Genomic DNA, 22,649 nt, shown 5'->3' on the forward strand with positions numbered 1-22,649 from the left:
TTATGTCGATGGAAGAGCTCTCTCCTTCCGACACAGAGCAGCTACATGAGCGATCTTGCAGCAGTGCAGCTGCATTGGTACAGCTGTGCTGCTGTAAGCTTGCTAGTGGAGACAGAGCCTTGGAGAGGGAAAGAGGATACCACATCTCAATTGGCAAAGGACCTGAAAAGACTCATGTTTCTGGCATATCTAGATACTGAAAAGGACTTCCAAGATAAATTGGGAACAGATCAATTTGCAGATGCTCAGCTGAACTTGGACTTGCTGATCAAGATCAGTGAAAAGAGGCCAAAGACACTCCAAGAGACTGTGGAATTTACAACAGAACTTGAATATTTCCTTGCAGCAGCTCACCAAAATAGGAAGCAGCTGCTTGCCTAGTGAGGAAGATGGAAGCTGATCACGAGGAGCACTGTAAGTACAGCTGTGCCTAATATATATGGTGGAAAAAGAGATTCTTATCTGATTTCTGATCATTCCAAAACATCACGAAAAGTGGTAAATTCACTTTGTAAAACAAGGGAAATTGGCAATAACATAAAAATTAAGGGAAGCAGTTCAGTTAAATGTTTGCACTGTGAAAAATCTGGCTATTAAAAAAAGCAGTTATAAATATAAGATGGGCCAGAACAAAGCATCACAAGTGCCTAGTGAAAGTCCCTCACCCAGTTTGGTAAACGGAGAGACACCACACTGGAGGGGCAAAGCCTGGGGGTACAAGGATCAGCCCCACAGGTTTTGTTTAGATCTGGGCAGTTAAACAACAATAGGAATTGGCTATTAAGTCTATAATAGGAGCTGTGAAATGCATTGGGGTAACTGACACCTGCTCAAACATAATAGTTATTAGATCAGACATGCTAAAAAGGCTAGGAATAAGAGATCTAAATCTGACCTACCTCATTAGTCTCAAATTGCAGGATGAGGGGGGTTGAAAATGCACCTGTCTGAAAATTAGGTTTAAAAGTTGGACTTCTGGAATTTGTGTAAGAAGTCTGGATAGCCAAGATAGAGGATGAGCTAATCATCAGTTTGGATTTCTTTATGGCTAATAACTGTGTAATAAATGCCAGGCAAAGTGTCAGTCTGTGGAAATTCCCTTTAAATACTTGGCTCAGGTGAGACAGAAGATTTGTAGGCAATTAGTTTGCAGTGAAGAAGTCATCCTGCCCCTAGGATGAGAAACCATTATAACAGCTACATGCTGTGGTAGCTTTCCAGCAAAGAAAGATGGGGAGTAGCTAAAACCTGTTTTGAGACCCAGGGTCTCAGGGGAATCTTAGCTGCTAAAGCTCTTGTGGAGCTGAATTAGGAATGGATACCTGTTCCTCTGTTACATGTTTCTGACAAGCAGTAAATAGTAACAAAGGGAACCACAGTTGCAAAATATGAAGAGGTTACTTACCTATAACTAGAGATGCATCCGATGAAGTGAGCTGTAGCTCACGAAAGCTTATGCTCAAATAAATTGGTTAGTCTCTAAGGTGCCACAAGTACTCCTTTTCTTTCAGAGGTTCTTTGTGATGTGTGGTCCCAATCTGTATTCCATAGGGACCATCACTTAAAGAACCAGTGGATCTAGTAATTGCTGGTATAGAAGGAAACTACTGGGGGTGGGAGAAAGGTGAGCTCCCAGAGTTTCTATCAGAATTGTTCCAGTACAGTGCCATATATTTAAATGAAAAGCAGCAGAACAGTCAGAGAGACTTTCTGGCTAAGAATCAGGAGTTTTTCTCCTCATCCAACAAAGATACAGACTGTATTGCACTAATCCAGCACAAGATTGAAATGGGGGAAAATGACCCATTAAACAGCCATCTCACTGGCTACCAGTAACAAAGAAGGGAGAGGCCTTACAGGACACTGAGGAAATGTGGAAGACATAACTGAGACTTTAAGCATTCCTTTGGTTTCACTCACAGTGCTGCTTAAGAAAAAAGATGACAGCATCAGATTGTGTGTGGACTATAGAAAACTAAATGAAGTCACTTTAAAGGATTCTTATCCACTACCATGAACAAATGACACCCTGGGTGGTGTGGTGGGTTCAATCTGGTTTTCCACACTGAATCTTAAAAGTGGGTATTGGCAAGTGGCAGAGGATCTAAAGGACAGGGAAAAGACAGATTTCACCACAGGACAAGGCCGGTGGCAATTAAAAGGGATGGCTGTCAGCTTATGCAGTGCACCAACCACATTTGAGAGGCTAATGGAGAGGATGTGACACGGCATGTCTCTCTCAGCCTGTCTGTTACACCTAGATGATATCCTAGTGCATGCTAAAACTTTTGAACAGGAACTGATACATCTACAAATGGTCTGCGGTAAGCTGAAGGATGCCAATTTGAAACAGAACCCAAAGAAATGCGAGCTGTTTCAAAAAAAGGTAATCTCTTTTGGGCACACTATCAGAGAGGAGGGAATTTTCACTGACAAACAGAAAATTGAGGCTGTGCAGAACTGGCAAACTTCCCAGACACTCACAGATGGGGAGAGTTTTGTCGGACTCTGCTCCTATTATAAAAGGTTTATTTGTGGGTTTGCCAATATTGAAAAAATGCTGCATAGGTTGGGAGAGAAAGGGAAACCATTTCAGCAGTCAGCAGAGCATTTTCAGAGTTCAAACAGGCTCTTGTGACTACTCCTATCTAGGACTGTCCATGATTCAAAAGACCTTTTATATTGACAGAAATACTAGTGCTTACAGATCGGAGGCAGTATTGACACAAGAACATCAAGGACTTGAAAGCACGATTGCTTATTACAGCAAAAGTCTAAATTCTCTAGAGTGAAATTACTGCACCCCTCAAAAGGAACTCCTGGCTGTGGATGAAGGGAAATGGGGCAGGGAAAGAAAAGCTCCATGAAGATTTGGATGGAAGTAAAATTGTTTGGGGTTGGTTACGTGAAATATCCAGACAGAAAGACACTGTAAATATGTAAATAGTTAAGTTTGCATCATACGTAATTTGTTAAATAGTTACTTTTCTTTCTATCTGGGATGGGTTGCTCAGGATGTCACCATTTTGGACTCCATCAAGGTGATGGGTGAAGATAAGATGAGGGGTGTTTTTAGGCTCCAGATAAACCTTGCTGTTACTATTCAGCGGAAACAGGACCCTTCATTTAAGGTAGTTGTAAGAAGCCATTATAGATCCTTTAGTGACCCAGGCAGCTGGAACAATAGGGCCCTCCAACCAAAACACAGGGTGTTAACAAAACAAAGGCACATGCAAGGCACATATGGATGGAGAAGTTTCACTGGCTGTTGCTTTGTAGAGGTGTGTGTCTTTGTGAGAGAGAGGCAGAAAGACCAGAGGAAGGAAGGGAAAAGGCAGCAAGGAAACACCATATGCAGTCACAAAAGCACTGGGAGCATGGTCCTTGGAAAAAGCTAAGAGAGAGAGCTTTTGGGCCTAGTGCTGGCTACAGAGGAGCTTGGAGCTATGAGCAAAGAAACTCTCTGTTTGATTCCTGCCTTGTTCAGAGAAACTGGACTTTGTCCATTCTTTGTAAATAAACAGGTTTGCATCCATCACCACTTTCTCCTCCTGGAACAACTTTCAAGACTCTGAATTTTTGGTTTACTGCTCGGGTCAAAACGAGGTCACAATACATACATGCACCCATACATATGCACTGATTCACATACATGCTCTCACACACAATTCACACACACACTCACACAATGATTCATACATCCCCATGCATTCATGCACACCCATGCACACACTAATTCACACACGTTCACTCAGACATGCACGATTCTCACACATACATGCACATGCATAAACATAAGAACGGCCATACTGGGTCAGACCAAAGGTCCATCTAGCCCAGTATCCTGTCTTCCGATAGTGGCCAATGCCAGGTGCCCCAGAGGGAATAACTAGAACAGGTAATCTTCAAGTGATCCATCCCTTGTCACCCATTCCCAGCTTCTGGCAAACAGGGGCTAGGGACACCATTCCTGCCTATCCTGGCTAATAGCCATTGATGGACACATCCTCCATGAACTTAGCTAGTTCTTTTTTGAAGCCTGTTATAGTTTTGGCCTTCACAACATCCTCTGGCAAAGAGTTTCACAGGTTGAACATGAACACATACACAGAGGGAGCTGATATGCACATAGGGACAGCGCTGACATGTTCCTATCAGTAAGGAACTGTGCATATACACATGGCCAAAATGAGAACTTATATCGACTTAGACAGGCTTTGAGATATTTCAACCAGCAGGGGGCAGCACTGCATCTAGCTTTCTCTCTCTCCCTCCCTCCACCCCACCCACTTATGGGGAGCTGTAGGTGATGCTTCTGTCTCTGTTCCCTGCCACTCCTGGGCCTATTTTCTCACCTCTCTTAATGAGCCACTAATGAGCAGCCAATTTGTTATGCCAATCAGCAGCGAGGGGGGAAAAGGGGGTGGGGGGGAGACAGCTCTGGGCTCTCTATTGGGCAGGCCCTTGGGAAGGACTATAGTAGGATCAAATTTGCTCCCTAACCCAAAGTGCAAGGCACAATTCAGCCTGAGTGCCTCCACTGAGCTCTGTGACTCAGCAGGTTCCCCCCAACACACATGCCCCACCTGCTGGCCCTCATCCAAAGCCCAATTGCAGCCCCTACAGCCCACAATGCACGGCAGAGCCACCAGGTGGCACCATGACCTTGCCACATTGCTGCACAACTTCAGACACCCCAGCTGGGGGCTCCTCAAGGGTGGGGGTAGAGGTGAGCACATGGGGTCTCTGTTCTGGGCAGAGGGGATCCCTGTAGGCAGGTGACATGCAGGCACAGTCTGGAGGGCAGAGGTGGCATGGCACTCCCTGTGGGTGGGCAGAGTTCCAGGCAACCAGGGCACAGGGAGCAGGCAGAGGTGGGAGATGGGTCTCCATCGATAGGTTGGGGATGAGGGGACAGAGGTGGGCATGGGTTTCCCCATAGGCTGGGATGTTGCAAGCAGGGCAGAGGAGCCCTCTCACCTTTACGCCCATCACGCTGGAAGTCCACATGGCACCACTCGCCATCATTGACCTTCTTGTTGCTGGCCCGCATCTTGATGCCCCCAGAGCCCATGTCGAGCAGCAGGTAAAGGTGGCCGTCCAGCAGCTCCATGGCAAAGTAGTCAGCCTTGTGTGGGCGCTCAGCCCGGCCCTCCCGCGGGGGCTGCAGGCGCCCATGGCTGAAGAGCAGCAGCCCGTTGGGCTCGGTGGTGCGGAAATCAAAGGAGATGGAGCCAGTCTTCTTGGTGTTCCACTTGGGCAGGGAGATGTAGGCCTCGGGCGACTCAAAGGTGACTGGATCCAGCGCTGCCACATTCTCACAGCGGAACACCAAGTCCCCATTGATCTTCATCTTGGGGTCACCCTCCTTTGCCAGGCGTGACAGCTCCAGCTTGAAGTCATTGTTCTTGTACACAACCTGGTGGGGAGAGCTGCAGTGGGATACGAGGCCTTTGTCCTCTAGGGGGTGCCAACTTCGATCTGGCCCCCAGCAGAGACCTGCTGACTGGCTCAGCGGGTAGAGAGATTGGCTAGCTTGCAGGGAGCTCGGGGGTGGAATACAAGGTCTTTTCCCTCTAGGGGAAAAACCAGCTCCAATCCGGCTTCAAGTAAACAGTGATCTAGAGCTGTTCCTATCTGATGGCTGCTGTGTGTAATGAGTTTCCTGGGTCTCCTTCTTGTTCCTATTGTCTACATCACACATCAAATTCCATCCCTGCCAGCCCCCAAACAAGATTCATATGGGAACGGTCCTCAATTGCCACTGACGAGAGATACTCCTGCACTTCCTGCCCTAAACTTTTGGGCAGCATTGCTATGGGAGGTTAAACAGCCCTTACACCCCACCTCATAGGTGGCTGCATCACAGTGCTGGTCAAAGTATCCCTATAGACATAGACATCACCCAGCCCCAGAGGCAGTTGCATGTCATTGCATACTCACATCTTTGAGGCACCCCATGAAGTTATTGCTGACAGGGGACCCCGGCAGGTCAGCTGTGTTGGGGCTGCCCCCAATGTAGAAAAAGTCATCTGAGCCCAGCATGGTATAATCCTCCTGCGTGTAGCCCGTCGTTGTCAGGATACCATCCACGGAAATGGTCACCTGTCCGTCATGATTGCAGGGGTGGGGTGGGACAGTGGCAGGGAAGGGGAAGGGGAAGGGATGCGGGGGGTGGGGTGGGGTGGGAAACAAGCAGACAACAGAATATTAACTGCCTGGGGCTGGTGAGGGGCTGGGGGGTGATGAGGGGAGAGGTGGCTAAGCCATTTTTATGTCTGGTTGTCTCTTTGGAGGAATGCCAGTATTTGGGGCTTGGGGAAAGGGGGAGTTGAACAAAATTTAATGGGGGCTTGAAAGAGGCAGCACAAAATTTTATGTGGGAGGGGGACTGCAATGGGATTGTTCACAATATTTGATGGGCTGAAAAGGAGGAGTGGACAAAAATTGATGGAGAGGCTGGAAAAGAGGGGACATAAGATTTGACCAAGGGAGGGTGGTTCACAAGATTTAGTGGGGGAAGAGGGCTGGGGAGGGGATTGTTGCAGATTTGTTGGGGAGGGTCTGCACAAGATTTGGTGGGCGGCTGGGAAGAGGGGTGCACCAGTTTTGATGGCCTGTCATTAGCCCTGTCAGGGGGTTAGTGATATTATAGACAGCTAGACCTGTTGGGTGATGGATAAGTGCCATATATCCCATCCCAATCTGCCCTCCGCCCCCCGAGGCTGCACCCCACTCACCACAGCTGCAGCTCCTCACCGAGGTCCAGGTTGGGGTGCAAAGCTGACAGTGTTGCCCTAAACCAAGCCGGGACCTCCTACTGTCCACCCTGGTTGGCCTAGGGTGTATGACACATCTCCCCTGCCTTAATTTGGGCAGTTGGGACCTCTGCCACTCTAGGGGTAAAGGCAGGTCCAAAGAAAGACGGGGGTACAGGCACATCTATGGGGAGGGGTGGCAATGTTTGTTAGTGAGGAGGCTGGGGGGAGGAGGCGGAATGGACGCTCTCTGAGGAAGCTGGGGACGGGGCGGGGGAATGGATGCTTGGTGAGGAGGCTAGGGGAAGAGGGGAAATGGCCACTGTGTAAGGAGGCTGTTGGAGGAGGAATGGCCAATGTGAGAGGAGGCTGGGGGAGGAGAGAAATGGCCGATGGGGGAGGAGGCTGGGGGAGGGGGGAAATGGCCGTTGTGTGAGGAGGCTGGTGGGGGGTCGGGGGGAGAATGGCCGTTCTGTGAGGAGACTGTGGAAGACGGAGGAATGGCCATTCTGTGAGGAGGCTGTGGGGGGAATGGCCATAGTGTGAGAAGGTTGTGGGGGGAAATGGCTGTTGTGTGAGGATGCTGTTGGAGGGGGAATGGCCATTGTATAAGGAGGCTGGGGTGGAGGTGGGGAACGGCCATTCTGTGAGGAGGCTGGAATGACCGTTGTGTGAGGAGGCTGGAGGGGAGGAGATGGCTGTTCTGTGAGGAGGCTGTTGGAGGGGGAACGGCCATTCTGTGAGGAGGCTGGGGGGAGGGGAAATGGCCATTGTGTGAGGATTCTTGTGGGGAATGCAATTTGTGTGAGGGGGCTGGTGAAGGGGGAATGGCCGTTCTGAAGGATGCTAGGGGAGGGAATGGCAGTTCTGTAAGGAGGCTCGGAGGGCGGGCATGGGACAGTGGCCATTCTGTGAGGAGACGGGGAGGGGGGTGGCCGTTGTGTGAGGAGGTTGTTGGAAGGTAAATGTCTGTTGTGTGAGGAGGCTGGGGAGGGGGACAATGGCCGTTGTGTGAGGAGGCTGTGGGGACAGAATGGCAGTTCTGTGAGGAGGCTGGTGGGAGGTGGGGGAGAGAATGGCCGTTATCTGAGGAGGCTGCGGAAGGTGGGGGAATGGCCATTCTGTGAGGAGGCTGTGGGGGAGGGGGGGAACAGCCATAGTGTGAGGAGGCTGTGGGGGGAAATGGTTGTTATGTGAAGAGGCGGGGGAAATGGCCATTGTGTGAGGAGGCTGGGGAGCAGGGAGAATGGCTGTTCTGTGAGGAGGCTGGGGAAGGAGGGGGAATGGCTGTTGTGTGAGGAGGCTGGGGGCGGGGGATGGCCATTGTGTGAGGAGGCTGGCTGGGGGGGGGGGAATGGCCGTTGTGTGAGGAGGCTGTTGGAGGCGGAATGGCCCTTGTATGAGGAGGCTGTGGGGGTGGGAGAATGGCTGTTGTGTGAGGAGGCTGAGGGGAGTGGGGGAATGGCAATTGTGGGAGGAGGCTGTTGGAAGGGGAAATGGTCATTCAGTGAGGAGGCTGGAGAAGGAGGGGGAATGGCTGTTGTGTGAGGAGGCTGGGGGCGGGGGATGGCCATTGTGTGAGGAGGCTGTGGGGGGGGAGAGGAGATGGCTGTTCTGTGAGGAGGATGTCAGGGGGCTGAATGGCCATTCTGTGAGGAGGCTGTTGGAGGGGGAATGGCCATTCATTGTGGAGCTGTTGGAGGGGGAATGGCCGTTCAGTGAGGATTTGGTGGTTGGGATGATAACCGCTGTTCCCTGAGTAGGCTGTGGGTAGGTGTGTATCAACCAGTCTGGGGCAGGACAGTGGGTAACTGTTGCTTTGGGAGGAGATAAGGGGAACAGCTGTTCCAGGAGGAGGCTATGGGGGCAATGGCCACTTTGGTATGGGTGAAGGGAACAGCTGTTCTATGATAAGGTTGTGGGGAGGGAGTGAGTAACAACTGGTATGTGGAGAGGACAGAAGTTGGGGTAACCGCTGTTCTAGGGGAAGCTTGGGGCAGTTAACAGCCATTATAGGAGGGGTTAGAGGAAGGTAACAGATGGCCTGTGGGGCAGCTGTAACAGGGCCGTGTGTGTGTGTAGGGGTAATGGCTGGTCCATGAGAGGAGTAGGACAGGAGAAACAGTTGGTCAATGTGAGGCTGTGGAAAGGGTAACAGCCAGTCCACATGGGGGATATAGGGAGGGAAGGTATCAGATAGTCTGAGGGTAATGGTTGTTCAGATTGGGGTAGGTTGGGGTAAGAGAAGGCAGTTCTGAGCCTCTCTGCAGCGCGTGGAGAGACAGGTATTTCTCATCCTGTCCAGTAGAGGGCACTGCTTGCTTGCACGCACGCATACACACAGAGCTGTGATCCTAGCTATCCAGGAGCAGTCCATACACACACATACAGGAAATTCTCATTCTATCCTGTAGGGGACAGTTCTTGTTCTTTCTCTCTCTCTCTCTCACACACACACACTCACAGGTTGGTCTGATCCTATCTAGCAGTGGGTAATACATACACATACCCAAGCAGTTATGATAAATATCTGCCATAGGGGGCAATAGGCATACAGGAACACACGCACAGTTCCAAACCTGTCTAGTAGGGAGCAATGCACAAAAACACACACTGCAGCAGTTCTGATCATGTCCAGGATGGGGCAGTACATATAAGCACGCACATATAGGCAGTTCTGATTCTATAGTTTTACACACACACACACACACACACACACAGAGGCAGTTCTGATTCTGTTCGGCGGGGTCAGTACATACACAGAGAATTATGATCATCTCCAGTAGGAGGCAGTACACATCCATTTGCACACATGCTTGGACTTCTGATCCTATCTAATAGGGAGCATCATGTGCGTGCGTGCACACACACACACACACAGTTCTGATCATGTCTAGTATGGGGCAGTACTTACAAGCATGCCCAAACATAGGCAGTTCTGATTATATACAGTATGGAGGAATACACACACATGCAGACACAGAGGCAGTTCTGATCTTGTCCAATAGGGGGCAGTATATGTGCACGCACACATGCATACACACACACACACAGTTCTGATTCTATACAGTATGGAACAGTATACACACACACACACAGGTAGTTCTGATCCTGTTCAGTGGGGTGCAATACAGTTGCACACACAGTTATGATCATCTCCAGTAGGGAGCAGTATATATGCATATATGCTCACACACACATTTCTGATCCTATCTAGTAGGGAGCATCACACATACAGGTTGTCCTCCGTTTATGCAGTATTGAGAAGGACACAAATACACATACAGACAGTCCTGAACAATACATTGAGCAGTATACACACACACAGAGGCCATTCTGCTCCTGTCTAGAAGGGGGCAGTACACCACCAAACCTAGAGGCAGTCCTCATTCTATCCTAGAATCGAGCAGTGTACACATGTACACATAGGCAGTTCTGATCCTATCCAGTAGTGGTAGTACATACACAGAGAGTGTGTTCTCTCTCACTCTCACACACACACACTCCTGATCCTCTCTCTCTCTCACACACACACCAAAACAAAATCAGAACTGCCTCTGTTCACTATGAAGCAGCATATACAAACACACACAGGCATTTCTGAACCTGTCCAGTAGGGGGCAGTACACACACACACTCGCTGTATAGGCTGTTCTGATCCTATTCCAGTGGTAGTACACACACACACCAAGGGTGTATCAGTACACAGATAGCTCCTCTATTACCACACCAGCCCTCCCTGATGCCCCGTACATCCATCCTGTTTGCAATGGGAGGACCTGAACCCCAATGCCACAGCAACCCCTTGCAGCACAGATGGGGGCTTTGCCTCACAATGCTCGCTAACCGGATCACAGTGTTGACTCTAGTTCACATCCAAAGTCCACCCCACTGTTTTGCGTGCTGGTTCTGATCCAGGCTTGATCTCTGAAGTAGTGGGATGAGGTAAGTCAGGCTCTGCTGGAAGCATTTTCCCCTGGTATATAGGTACCACAACAACCGTAGAACAAATTGTTAACCCCTTGTCATGAGGTTTGTGGGAGACAGGATGGGGCTGTATTTTGTACCCCCATCCTCCCAATTCTTGTTTCAACCCATCAAATCTTGTGCATATGAGGGCTCTGGCCTGGAGGAACCATTATGTTTATTGGGGGATTAGAAAGGGGGCCAGGAGGACTAGTTGTGTTTTTCTTTGTTGGGGAGCTGTATGTTGGGGGGCTGTTTCTTGATACCGAGTGGGAGTGCATGGGTGGGAGGTTATGGTGAGGGATTTGGGGGTGGGGAATTGTGGTTTGTTAAACTCCTTTCAATTGGTTCATTTCCTCTTCCCCATAAAGCAGGGGACGCGGGGGAGGGGAGGCTGTGGGGGTCACATTAGTATTGGTCAGTACAACGACATGCAAAAGAAGTTAGAACAGGAAGGGGAAGGGAAGGGCAGGAAGGCATATAATCCAAGCTGGGGTCCCTCCTTGTAGACAGTGCCCCTCCTCAAGTCCTGCTGTGTCAAAGGCTACAGCCTTGGGGTGGAACTGTCCCTTAAGCTGCTAGACAGGCTGACCCTGTGGTTGGAAGAGGCTCCACTAAGCACCAGGCCAATGAAGACCCACATCACCACATGGGAGTGACACTCAGACATGCCCTATGACATTCCAGCTAACAGAATATGCAGCGGCTGAAGTCATCCCTGGATCCTGACCTGGCTGGGTGAAAAGAGCAGAGGAAGCTCCCAGACAGAGTGAGTCAGGGAAGACTCTGCCAGAGACAACAGCCTCCCACCCCCAACCTAGAACTGGGAATAAAACAGGAGCTCCCAGCTCCCTCTGCTTTTATCACTAGACCCCCAGTTTCCTCCCAGAGCTGGAGATAGAACCCAGGAATCCTGATTCCCAGCCCTCCCTCCTCTAACCACCAGATCCCACTCCCCATCCAGAGCCAATGATAGAACTCAGGAGCTGTGATTCCTAGTCCATCCCCCCAGCTCTAACGCACTGGGCCCCACTTCCTTGCAAGAGCTGGGCATAGAACCCAGACGTCCTGACTCCCAACCCTACCCTGTTCCCACTCCCTACCCAGAGTTGGGGATAGAAGGCAGAAGTCCTGGCTCCCAGCCCCACCTATTGCACACTCTAACCCACTCAACCCCACTTCCCTGCAAGAGCTGGGCATAGAACCCAGGAGTTCTGCCTCCCAGCTCTCTCCCATCCCATTGCTCTAACCACTAGACACCATTCTCTTGTCAGAGCCAGGCTAGAAATCTGTTAGTTAAAAACCAAAAATCTCATCTGCGAACAAACTGCCCCCACTAAAAAGCTAATCTAAAAGGAGGGATCCCAGTCCAAACAGGCCCAGCATAGGACAGAGCACTGCTGTGGGGAAGGGAGTGGGGATGTTTTGGATTAGTAAAAGAATTTGGGGATCTGTTTTCCTCAGACAAACTTAAAAGTTCAGACAGAAAAATGGCAGTTAGTAGGAACAGTAAGACAATCTTCATTAGCACAGTATTAGTACCACAGGAGTTAATTATCAGCTGGCATTAATCATGGCTCTTGGTTAATTAATTAATTAATCATCAAAGAGAGAGAGATCAGCGAAGAGAAAGAGACTCGGATGGACAGAGAGAGAGAGGAAAGCCATGCAGGGCAAAAAGGCAGAATGAGCAATAGCCAGAGCCGTGCATGTTAGACAGGTTTGGGGGTTTCAATGCGGGGTCACGGACCAATGGGGGGCAGAGAGAGAAAAAGAGAAATGCAAGCTGAGGCATGCACGAGAGAGGGAGAAGGGGGGGGCTTAAAATGATGGAGATGGAGTGGGCTGGCTGGGAGGTGGTTTGTAACGGGAGCACCTGTGTGATCGGTAAACAAGAGTGTGGGTTGTACTACAACCCCAGAACCCTCCTCCCACACACACCAAAGCCCTCCCTCACATACATCCTACAGCTCACACATACATACATACGCACACACACACACGGCCTTCCCCACACAAACCAGAGATATCCCTCTTCCCCACACACTGCAGAACCCTCTCTCTGTCACACACACACACTCCAAAACCCTCCCTACACCCACACACACCAGAGCCATTAAAACACACATATACACACACACTCCCCCCCCAAGAGCTCCTTCTTCACACACCACAGAACCCTCCCTCCCTCCCTCCCTCTCTCTCTCTCTCTCTCTCACACACACACACACACACACCAGAGCTAGCTCCCCCTTCCACAGCAGAGGTCTCCCCCCCAACACCTACATTAGCTATCCCTCCACACACACGCCCCAGAGCTCTCCTTTGCCAGGCACATACCCCGGAACTCCCATCAATACACATGGACCAGGGCTCTCCCCCCAGTCACAACACAGTATCTCCACAAAGCTCTTCCCCTCACACACAACAGAGTTCCATACACACACAAACCAGAGCTTTCCCATCAAACAGTCACTAGAGTTCTCCCCCTCCACAGACCAGAACTCAAACGCACAGACATTTCCCCACTAAATGAGTTACTTCTCACATTCACATGTACACACGAGCTATCCCTCCAAACATCCACACAGCAGAGAGATTCTGCCTGCACACACACACACACCCCATAGATATTCTCCCCCCACATACACCAGTTATTTGCTCCCCCTTCCAGAGCTATTGCCCCCTCAAGCACCAGAGCAATTTCTACCCACTCACACACACGCACCACATTCTCCCACACAAGAGCTACTCGCCCTACACACATAACACAGCTATTCCCACACACACACAGAAGCACCAGAACTGTCACCCCCACCAACACACATCTGCTCCTGTGATTGCTCCTGTGCCTGACTTGTTCTAAGCCTTGTCTCCAGCCTTGCTTCAGGCCCGCTCCTGCTTTGTTCCTGTCCCACTCCAGTCCTGCTTCTTTGCCTGGTACTGGCTCTGACCCCTACTGCAATCACTAGGTCTGTCCGCCATAGCTCCAACCGCTAGATGTGACTGCTCATGCCCTCGTTCATGCCAGTTTGAGTAGCCCACCTAAAAATGGAGAAGGAACAGTTTCCACTACTGGGGTGGATCCTGCTAAGGCCATCTTCCTGTCTCATCTTGCAGAACCTGCAGACTCAGGTTGCGGTTCTACCTCTCACTCTAGTATCTTGCACAAACATTTCTCTGCTAGTACTCCAGTTGGCTAATTGGTGCCTGACACACCCCCTTCTTCTGCTCCAGCTATGGCACCCACAATGTGGGAGGTTTACCTGGAAGCGCATGTGTACTGCAGTTCCTCATGTAATTTCAGAGACTTAGAATTTGCCTGAGTGCATAATGTCCCCACCCAGTGCAAAATACTCCTGACTTGGTAGAGTCCGTTGATGGTTCACTCCTTTCTTTGGACCCAGTCACTCACCAGTCCTGCCCCCTTAGAAGTCACTACCTTTCAAGGTTATAGAGAAATCCTTCAGTGCGGGTTGACCCATGCACCGCATTCCCTGGCCCATCACCTATGACCCACATATCCACTGGATGACAGGCATGAGGCATATTAGCTCACCATACTGCTGGTAATCTTGCCTCCCAAAGTCCAACCACAGAGCAGAAGTCCTCTGCAGCTCTGCCTGCCTCCAGGAGTATTCCAAGACAGAGGGGGTTAGTCCAAAGGGAAACTCGGCAACCCCCACTGCCTTCCCAATAGCCTCGGTACCCACCAAATATCAAAACTTAGCCAATGTGCTCAACAAAAAGGAAGCTGACATCTTGCTGCCCCATCGACCTCCATGTTGAGCAGGGGGACCTTTCAGACGTATCTATTCTCCCTCAGAACATGAGTTACAAGTTCCCCAGAACTATCACCAAGAAAATCTGCAAAAGGGGTTCATCCGTTACTATCTGGAACCGTACCCCTTACCCCCTCATCAAGCTCTCTGAAAGACTTTGCTCTGCCAAGGACTTCACTAGATTGGACCTTTGTGGAACTCATAACTTGGTTCAGATTCAAGAAGGAGATGAATAGAAGACTGCCTTCTGCACAGAGTATGGACACTTGGAGTAGTTGGTTATGCCATTTGACTTGTGCAATGCTCCGTTGACTTTCCAGCATTTAATTAATGACATCTTTAGGGAAATGCTGGGCCAATTTGTGATTATTTACCTCGATGACATCCTCTGAGGACCTTCATCTGCAGATCCAGGTCTCCACAACCAACATATACACTGCATCTACACGACGGGGGGAGATCGATCTAAGTTACACATGTGAATAACGTAGCTGAAGTCAACATACTTAGATCTACTTATCGCAGGGTCCACACTACGCTATGTTGATGGGAGATGCTCTCCCATCGACTCCCCTTGTGCTTCTCATTCAGGTGGAGTACATGAGTCAATGGGTGAGCGATCTATGGTCCGCTGATGCATCAATCACTGCGCTTCAATCCCCTGGTAAGTGTAGACAAGCCCCTAAAGACACTCTGCCAGAACCTATATGCCAACCTTAAGAAGTGTGAATTTGACCAAGGCACAGTCAAATTCCTTGGGTATATTGTTTCCCCAAAGGGACTAACTATGGACCTGTGCAAGTGGCAGCCATATCCAATTGGGTTTCTCCAAAGGACATACAAGAGGTACAGTGATTTCAGGACTTGGGCGACTTTTACCAACAGCTAATGGGGTTTTCTAGCCTTGTCACTCCAATGACAATGCTTTTGTGAAAAGGATCCAAGTTCATCTGGTCCTTAGAAGCCCACCCTGCCTGAGATCCGCTAAAAAAGGCATTCACCACAGCACCCATCCTTATCCATCCAGATCCCACTAAGCCATTCATGGTGGAAGCTGATGCATCAAACTTTGCCATAGGTGCAGTGTTATCAAAACAAGAGGGCCTCCATAGCCAACTTCAAGCCTATGCCTTTCATTCCTGTAAACTAACTCCAGTGGAAAGAAATTATGATATTTGGGACAAGGTGGCCTTCGAGGAATGGTGTCATCCTTTAGATGGAGCCCAGTTCCAAGTCCAGGTCCTCATGGACCACAAGAACCTGGAATCTCTCCAAATGGCCAGACACCACAATCAACGCCAGATCCACTGATCCTTCCTTGTTGCCTGATTTGACTTCATGGTAACCTATTGTCCGGGGACAGGATATTGAAAGGTGAATGCTCTGTCTTCTAAGGATGAGTATCTTGAACCTGGTGGAGAACCTCCTTTCATAGTTCTTAAAGTGCCAAATTTTTGTCAACGGCTCTGTAGACAGCAGTCTGATGCCCTGCATTCATTCTCTGCTGTCCACCACTGTGTTTGCAACCCTGATCTGCCAGACCCTGGGAGGTGCAGATGCCCAGCCTGACTCAGAGTTCAGACTACAAGATGGTGTTCTCTATCACAGGGATCTCACTTGTCTTCCAGAGGGCCAGCCTAGACTTCAGGTCTTTAAATTATGACATGACATGCTGCTTGCTGGTCACTTTAGTCAATCCAAGACCAGGAGCCCAGTTTGGCTAACTTTCTGGTGGCTGGGTCTATGCGCTTACATCAAGAAACATATAAAGTCCTGCAAACCTCTACTCTGGAACCAAGAGTCCATCCTCCAGACAGCTTGGCTTCCTCCAGCCCTTGCCAATTCCACCCCAGCCTTGGTCGACTGTATCTATTGACTTCATTGGGGAGAGGCTTCGCTCTCATGGGCACACAATGATCCTAGTCTTGGCCAATCTCCTAACTACGACGGCGCACTTGGTTCCATCCCACGCCATCCCTACCACCCTGAAAATGGCAGATCTATTCCTAGAGAACATCTTCTGTTACTACGGATTACCAACTGGCACCATGTCAGACTGGCGTCCCCCATTCATTTCCCATTTTTGGCGGGAGTTTCTAAGACTTCTTGGCATTGAGCCTCTCACCTCATCTGCCTATCTCCCACAAACTTATGGGCAAACGGAACGAGTCAACCAGATTCTGGAACAGTATCTCCACTGTTTTTTGAATTACCACCAGGATAACTGGTTTTCCCTGCTTTCCTGTGCAGAATTTGCCTATAGAATGCAACCCATGCTTCCACCCAACAAAGCCCATTCTTTGGTAACTACGGCTTTCATCCACGTTGCCATCCAGACACATCCATGTGTTTCTAGTACCTGCTGCCATGGATTTGACCACCCACCTGCATCAAGTGCACCAGTAACTCAAGGAATAGTAGTGATCTGCTAAAGAAGCTTGCAAGCACCATGCTGGCCAGGATTGCCAGATCACCCCAACCTTGCCATGGTGTTTGGTTTGGTTTGGTTATCCACACAGAATCTTCAATCAGCTCACCAATCAGCCAAGCTAGATCAGTGGTACCTGGCCCCATTCACAATCTCAGACCAGGAGAACCCAGTAACATTCAAGTGACAACTACCCAAGTCCCTAAAGATCCATCCTATATTTCATGTCTCCCTTCTAAAGCCTTACACTGAGAACGCATTCCTGAACCGGTCCAACACACTGCTACCACCCATAACCATTAGAGGACAGGAAGGATACTTGGTACAACGATTTCTTGACCCCTCCCACTCCCCATGAGTTAGGAAAAACTCCAGTATCTGGTGGACTGAATGGGCTATGGTCCAAACGACAAATCCTGGGAACCAATAGAGAACATCTATGTCCCAGACCAACTATGGGACTTCCACCAAACTATACCAAGATGCCTGGCCCTAGAGCCATTAGGAGGTGCTCCTCAATGAGGAGGGGTACTGTCAGGAATCATGAACCTGAGACCAGCTAGCTGACCTGCAGATTCCCTGATTGGCTGAGAGACATCACCAGGACTGTTTTTATGCCCAGCAGCAGCAGTAGGCTAGTGGCCGCTCAACACTTAAGCCCGAAGCTGCAATTTCTTCTGTGTCCCCTGCCTTACTCCAGAACTACTTCTGCCTTGTTCTTGTCCTGCTCCAGCCCTGCTCCCTTGCCTTGTTCCTGACTCTAGCTCTGACCCTTGGCTCTGTTCCTGGCCTCTGACTACTATACCTTACCACTCCTGCCCCAGTTCATGACACACACACAGCAGAGCTATTGCTCACATTCATACATATACACAGCAGGGCTATTCCTCCCTCCTCCAAAGGTCAAGAACTATGGGTTTAAGATCCTTTCAACTGAGCTTACAGCTGGCCAATTCAGCCTTCTGGCAGTTTAATGAGCCCAGCTGAGCAGCAGCAGAATCACCTGATTGGCCAGCCCGCTCAATTGGCTGCAAGGACTCAGCAGGTCTGAATTTAAGGTCAGCAGGCCGTGGTTGCTCAATGCTTATGCGTGCAACTGCAATCTCCCTTGTGCCTGCCTTGTTTCCAGCCTCGCTCCAGCCCTGGTCCCTTGCCTGGCTTCTGACTCTTGGCTTGTCTCCTGGTTTCTGACTTCAGCTCTGACCCTTGGCTCTAACCACTAGGTAAGACGGCCCATATCCCAGTCCCTGATAGTTTGAGCTGCCCAAAGAACAGAGAAGACCTGATTTGGCTGCAGGGATGGACCCCTACAAATCCAGGTTGATGCCCTGCAGGCACATAATGTAGCACTGCAGGTGCAAGCCACATAGTCAGTGACTCAGGCCCCTCCAGAACCAAAGATCTCAATACCTAAAAAGTTTGACAGTGATCACACAAAATTCCACAGGTTCTTGAACCAGTGCCTTCTCCTGTTCCTGCTGGACCTGCAGTTGTTTCCCACAGACCGAACCAGGGTGGGACTCATCAACAATCTGCTGACTGGGGAAGCATTGGCATGGGCCTCTCAACTGCTTGAGAAATCTAGTCCCCTCTTGAGTCAGTTCAAGGAGTTTGTCCAAGGCACAACAGTGATCTTTGACCACCCAAATTGTATGCTCAGGGCAGAAGCCGTGCTCCAGGTCCTGAGGCAATGATGCCAGCCAGTTACTAACTACGCTGCAGATTTTTGACACCTGGGTGATGGACACAGAATGCAACAAGGCCTCTAAGCACTATTGCTTCCGGCTTGATCCAAATGATGAAATCAAAGATGAGCTTGCATGGATAGAACTCCCCACTGCTCTGGATGCATTTAGCAACCTATGCATCAAGACTGACAATCCTTAGATTGCCAAGAAAGGAGAGTGGCTTCTTAATTCACATCCATCTCAACAGCACTGGTCAGTCAATATCCAGTGCCCGCCACACAGTCTGAACTTGTGTAGGTAGTCATGGCAGAGAAGGCCTGATGCCAGGTATTGGGTCTCTGCCTCTACTGTGGGGAATATGGGCACTTTGCTTTGACCTGTCCTGCAAAGGCTAGTTCTGTATCTTAACTGGGAAACACCAGGCCACAGCTCCCGGACCTCCCCACTAGTGTGGCATCCGATCAGCATCAAAGCACCTTCTGCTTCCACTCTGTCTACGGCATCCTATTCTGATGGAGGTCATCTTGAAAGCAATGATTGACTCCAGCTCCTCCAGAAGCGTTATGGACTTGGACTTCACTTGCGCACACAGGATCCCAGCACAGCACAAGGACTTACCCAATGTAACAGAATCCATTGACTGATCACTCCTTTCATCAGGTCCCATCACCTCTGAGTCTGTGTCCTTAAAAGTCAGAACCCTTCAGCGGCATCGCAAAACCATTCAGTTGGGTCTGGTTTATTCTTGCACTTCCTAGCCATCCATGGTGTTATCACACTCATGATCCACACATCCTCTGGAGGGCAGGAATGATTCGTTTCCTTTTGTCCTACTGTCAATAGTCTTGTCATCCTGAACCAGGTCTTAAGTTGGAGGCTAATTTGTAGTATAACTCCAAGGAAACCCTGATCTTTTGGTTACCCTGGAACAGAAAGGCCTAATCCAGTAGACTCTCCGTCATCACCTGCCTCGACAATACTGGTGAAATAGTGTGACTTTGCAGAATTCTTTGACAAGAGGAAGGCTGATATCCTCCTGCCTCATGGTCACTATGACTGTCCCATTGGCCTCCAGCCAGGGGCCGACATCCCTTTTGGATGTATTTACTCCCTCTCAGTTCCTGAGTTGTGGATGCTCCAACAGTATCTACAAAAGAATCTGAAACAGGGATTAACCCTCCTGGTCCATATCTGGGAAGGGGATGAGTGGAAGACTGCCTTCCATACCTGATAGGGGCACTTGGAATACTTACTAATGGACTTCAGGCTGTGCAATGCTCCTGCAATGTTCCAACATTTTATCCATGACACTTTCAGACACCTGTTGGACCAATTCATCGCTCTCTACCTCAACAATATTCTTGTTTTTTCTGAGGATCAAGCCCTTCATGACCAACATGTATTTTGAGTTTTGGAAAGGGTTTGCCAGAATTATCTCATTGTTAAATTGGAGAAATGTGAATTTGATCACAGTATGATCAAGTTCCTCAGGTGTATTATATCACCTGATGGTCTAACTATGGAACTATGCATTTATGTCCCAGGTGGTCAGCCTAGGCTCAAAGTTCTGAAATCATGTCATGACTCACTGCTCGCTGGTCCCTTTGGTGGAACTAAAACAAGAAACTTAGTTTTATGGAACTTCACGGTGGCCAGGTATGCACTGGCATGGACTAGTTTACCATGAAATTATGTTAATTTCTACAACTTGGTCTCCTCCAGGCCTTGCCCACCGTGTCCCTGGCCTTCATTGTAGAATTATCTTGCTCCCATGATTGTTCAGTGGTGCTAGGCGCAGTTGACTTCTTAACTAAGATGGCCCTCTTTGTCCCTTCACACACATTCCCTACAACCCTGCAAACAGCCTGCCTGTTTCTGAAGCATGTCTTCCGGCTGCCGAATGGCATTGTGTCAGACAGAGACTCACAATTTGTTTCCCATTTCTGGCACAGGTTTTTAAATCTCCTGCATAGAGAGCTCTTTTCCTCAGGCCAATGGACAGACAGATTAGATAAACCAGATCATAGAGCAATACCTCCAGTGGTTCTTATATTATCATCAGGATAACTGGGTCTCCCTCCTGTCATAAGCCAAGTTCACCTACAACAATTCAGTCCATGCCTCAACCCAATAGAGCTCATTCCACACAAATTATGGCTTTGATCTCTGCTTACACCCAGCATTGCCCAGAAACTCCCCAGTTCCTGCAGCGACAGACCAGTCACCCATCTGAATCACATACAACAAGAACTTACAGAACATCTGGAAGCCTCCAAGGAAACCTACAAGTGTTATGCTGATCAGGACTGCCATGCAAACACCTCACTTTAGCACTGGGGACAAAGTCTGGCTATCAACTTGAAATCTCAGATCAACCCAACTATCATCAATAGCTAGGCCCATTCAAGATTCTCAAGCAGATCAACCCAGTGATATTCACGTTTCTATTCCAGAGTCAATGAAGACCCATCCTGTGTTCCATAGCTCCCTCTTGTGGACCCCTTCCCAGGTCAATACCATCTGTCGTCGCCAGCCATTGTCTTCCCTGGGCAAGAAAAATACCTTGTCCAACTGATTATTGACCCCAAGCAAGTATAGGGCAAGCTTCATTACTTAGTGAAATGGGAGGGCTACGGTCCTGATGACCAGTCATGGGAACCGGCAGAGAAAGTTCATGCACCACGGTTACTACAGGACTTTCATCAGGCCCATCCCAAGTAGCACGGGCTGAGGGCCCTTAGAAGGCACCCCGAAAGGGGTCGGTACTGTCAGGAACTGTGGGCTTACATTCCCTCGGCTAAGCCAAAGCTTCCAGGCAGGTTAATGAGCCAAGCTGGGCCTCACTGGCCGGCCCACCTGATTGGCTGAAAAGCGCCAAGAGGTCTGCATTTAAGCTCAGCAGCAGCAGGTCACTGGATTGTGCATGAATTGTTCCCAGCTTTACTCCAGCCATGCTCCAGCCTCATTCCACCCTTGCTCCAGATCCACTCCTGCCTAGTTCCTTTCCAGCTCCAGTCTGCTCCAGCCCTGATCCTGACTCTGGCTCCCAGTCCCTGTCACAGAGCTATTCCCACCCCACACCCGCACCAGAGCTATTGCCCTCCCTACATACACATTAGAGCTATTCCCAGCCTCCCCAACCCCCCCACATGCATCAGAGCTATTCCCCACACACACACACACCCCCCAGAGCTATTCTCCACATACACGCACCACAGCTATTGCCCAACACACACACCTGAGCTATTGCCCCGAGAGTTATAGCCCCCCAACGTTTACGTGTCTAGAGCTTTTGTCCCACACACATGCATGTGTGCAACGTAGAGCTACTGCCCCCCCACATGCACCAGATCTACTCCACACACACACACACACACACCCCAGAGCTATTCCCACACACACCAGCATGCACCCGCTCCACACACACACATGCACCAAAGCTATTACCCCACAGATGCACACACATGCACCAGAGCTATTCCACCTGCACATACACACACGAGCTATTCCACCTACACACACACACACACACAGAGGCACCAGGGCTATTACCGCACACACTCGCATACACACACTTGAGGTATTCCACCTACACACACACACACACAGGCACCAGAGCTATTACCACACACACCCGAGCTATTCCACCTTCACCCCCCCCAAAGCTATTACCCCCCATATACACACCAGGGCGCTTTCCCCCTTCCCGTCACATTGCCTATATGAATCCTAAAACTCTGGGCATAGATTTTGGGTGCTGCCTTTTCAGTAATGGGCAAAATGCCTATTCAAGGGAGTCAGATGTCACTGCTACACACCTGCACACCCAGGGGGAGTGTGTATGTTGCACAATCACACAAAAGCAGAAAGGAGCAAGGTTTTCATTGTACAATTGCACACCTATGCACAAAAACACATACACTCAGCAGCAATGTGTGAGTTGCACAGACACACAGAGCAGAAGAGTGTTGGTTCGACACACATGTATACATACTAAAGGAACTGTGTGTTATATTGCACAATCGGT

At 49.6% G+C, this 22,649-nt stretch overlaps 1 protein-coding gene across 25 annotated transcripts in view; it reads right to left on the reverse strand.

Moving 5' to 3' along the window:
* NRXN2 (neurexin 2) overlaps positions 1-22,649 on the reverse strand; it is a 274,548-nt gene that overhangs the window by 147,441 nt on the left and 104,458 nt on the right. For all 25 annotated transcript variants that reach the window (XM_073351968.1, XM_073351963.1, XM_073351962.1 and 22 more), the window contains 2 exons: positions 5,944-6,105; positions 4,981-5,419 (listed from right to left, as the gene is read on the reverse strand). In XM_073351968.1, coding sequence (XP_073208069.1) covers positions 4,981-5,419; positions 5,944-6,105 — 601 coding nt within the window. The remainder of the gene's footprint in view (positions 1-4,980; positions 5,420-5,943; positions 6,106-22,649) is intronic.

Source organism: Lepidochelys kempii, chromosome 7 (genome assembly GCF_965140265.1).
Source record: "Lepidochelys kempii isolate rLepKem1 chromosome 7, rLepKem1.hap2, whole genome shotgun sequence".
In the NCBI taxonomy this organism is placed as follows: Eukaryota; Metazoa; Chordata; order Testudines; family Cheloniidae; genus Lepidochelys; species Lepidochelys kempii.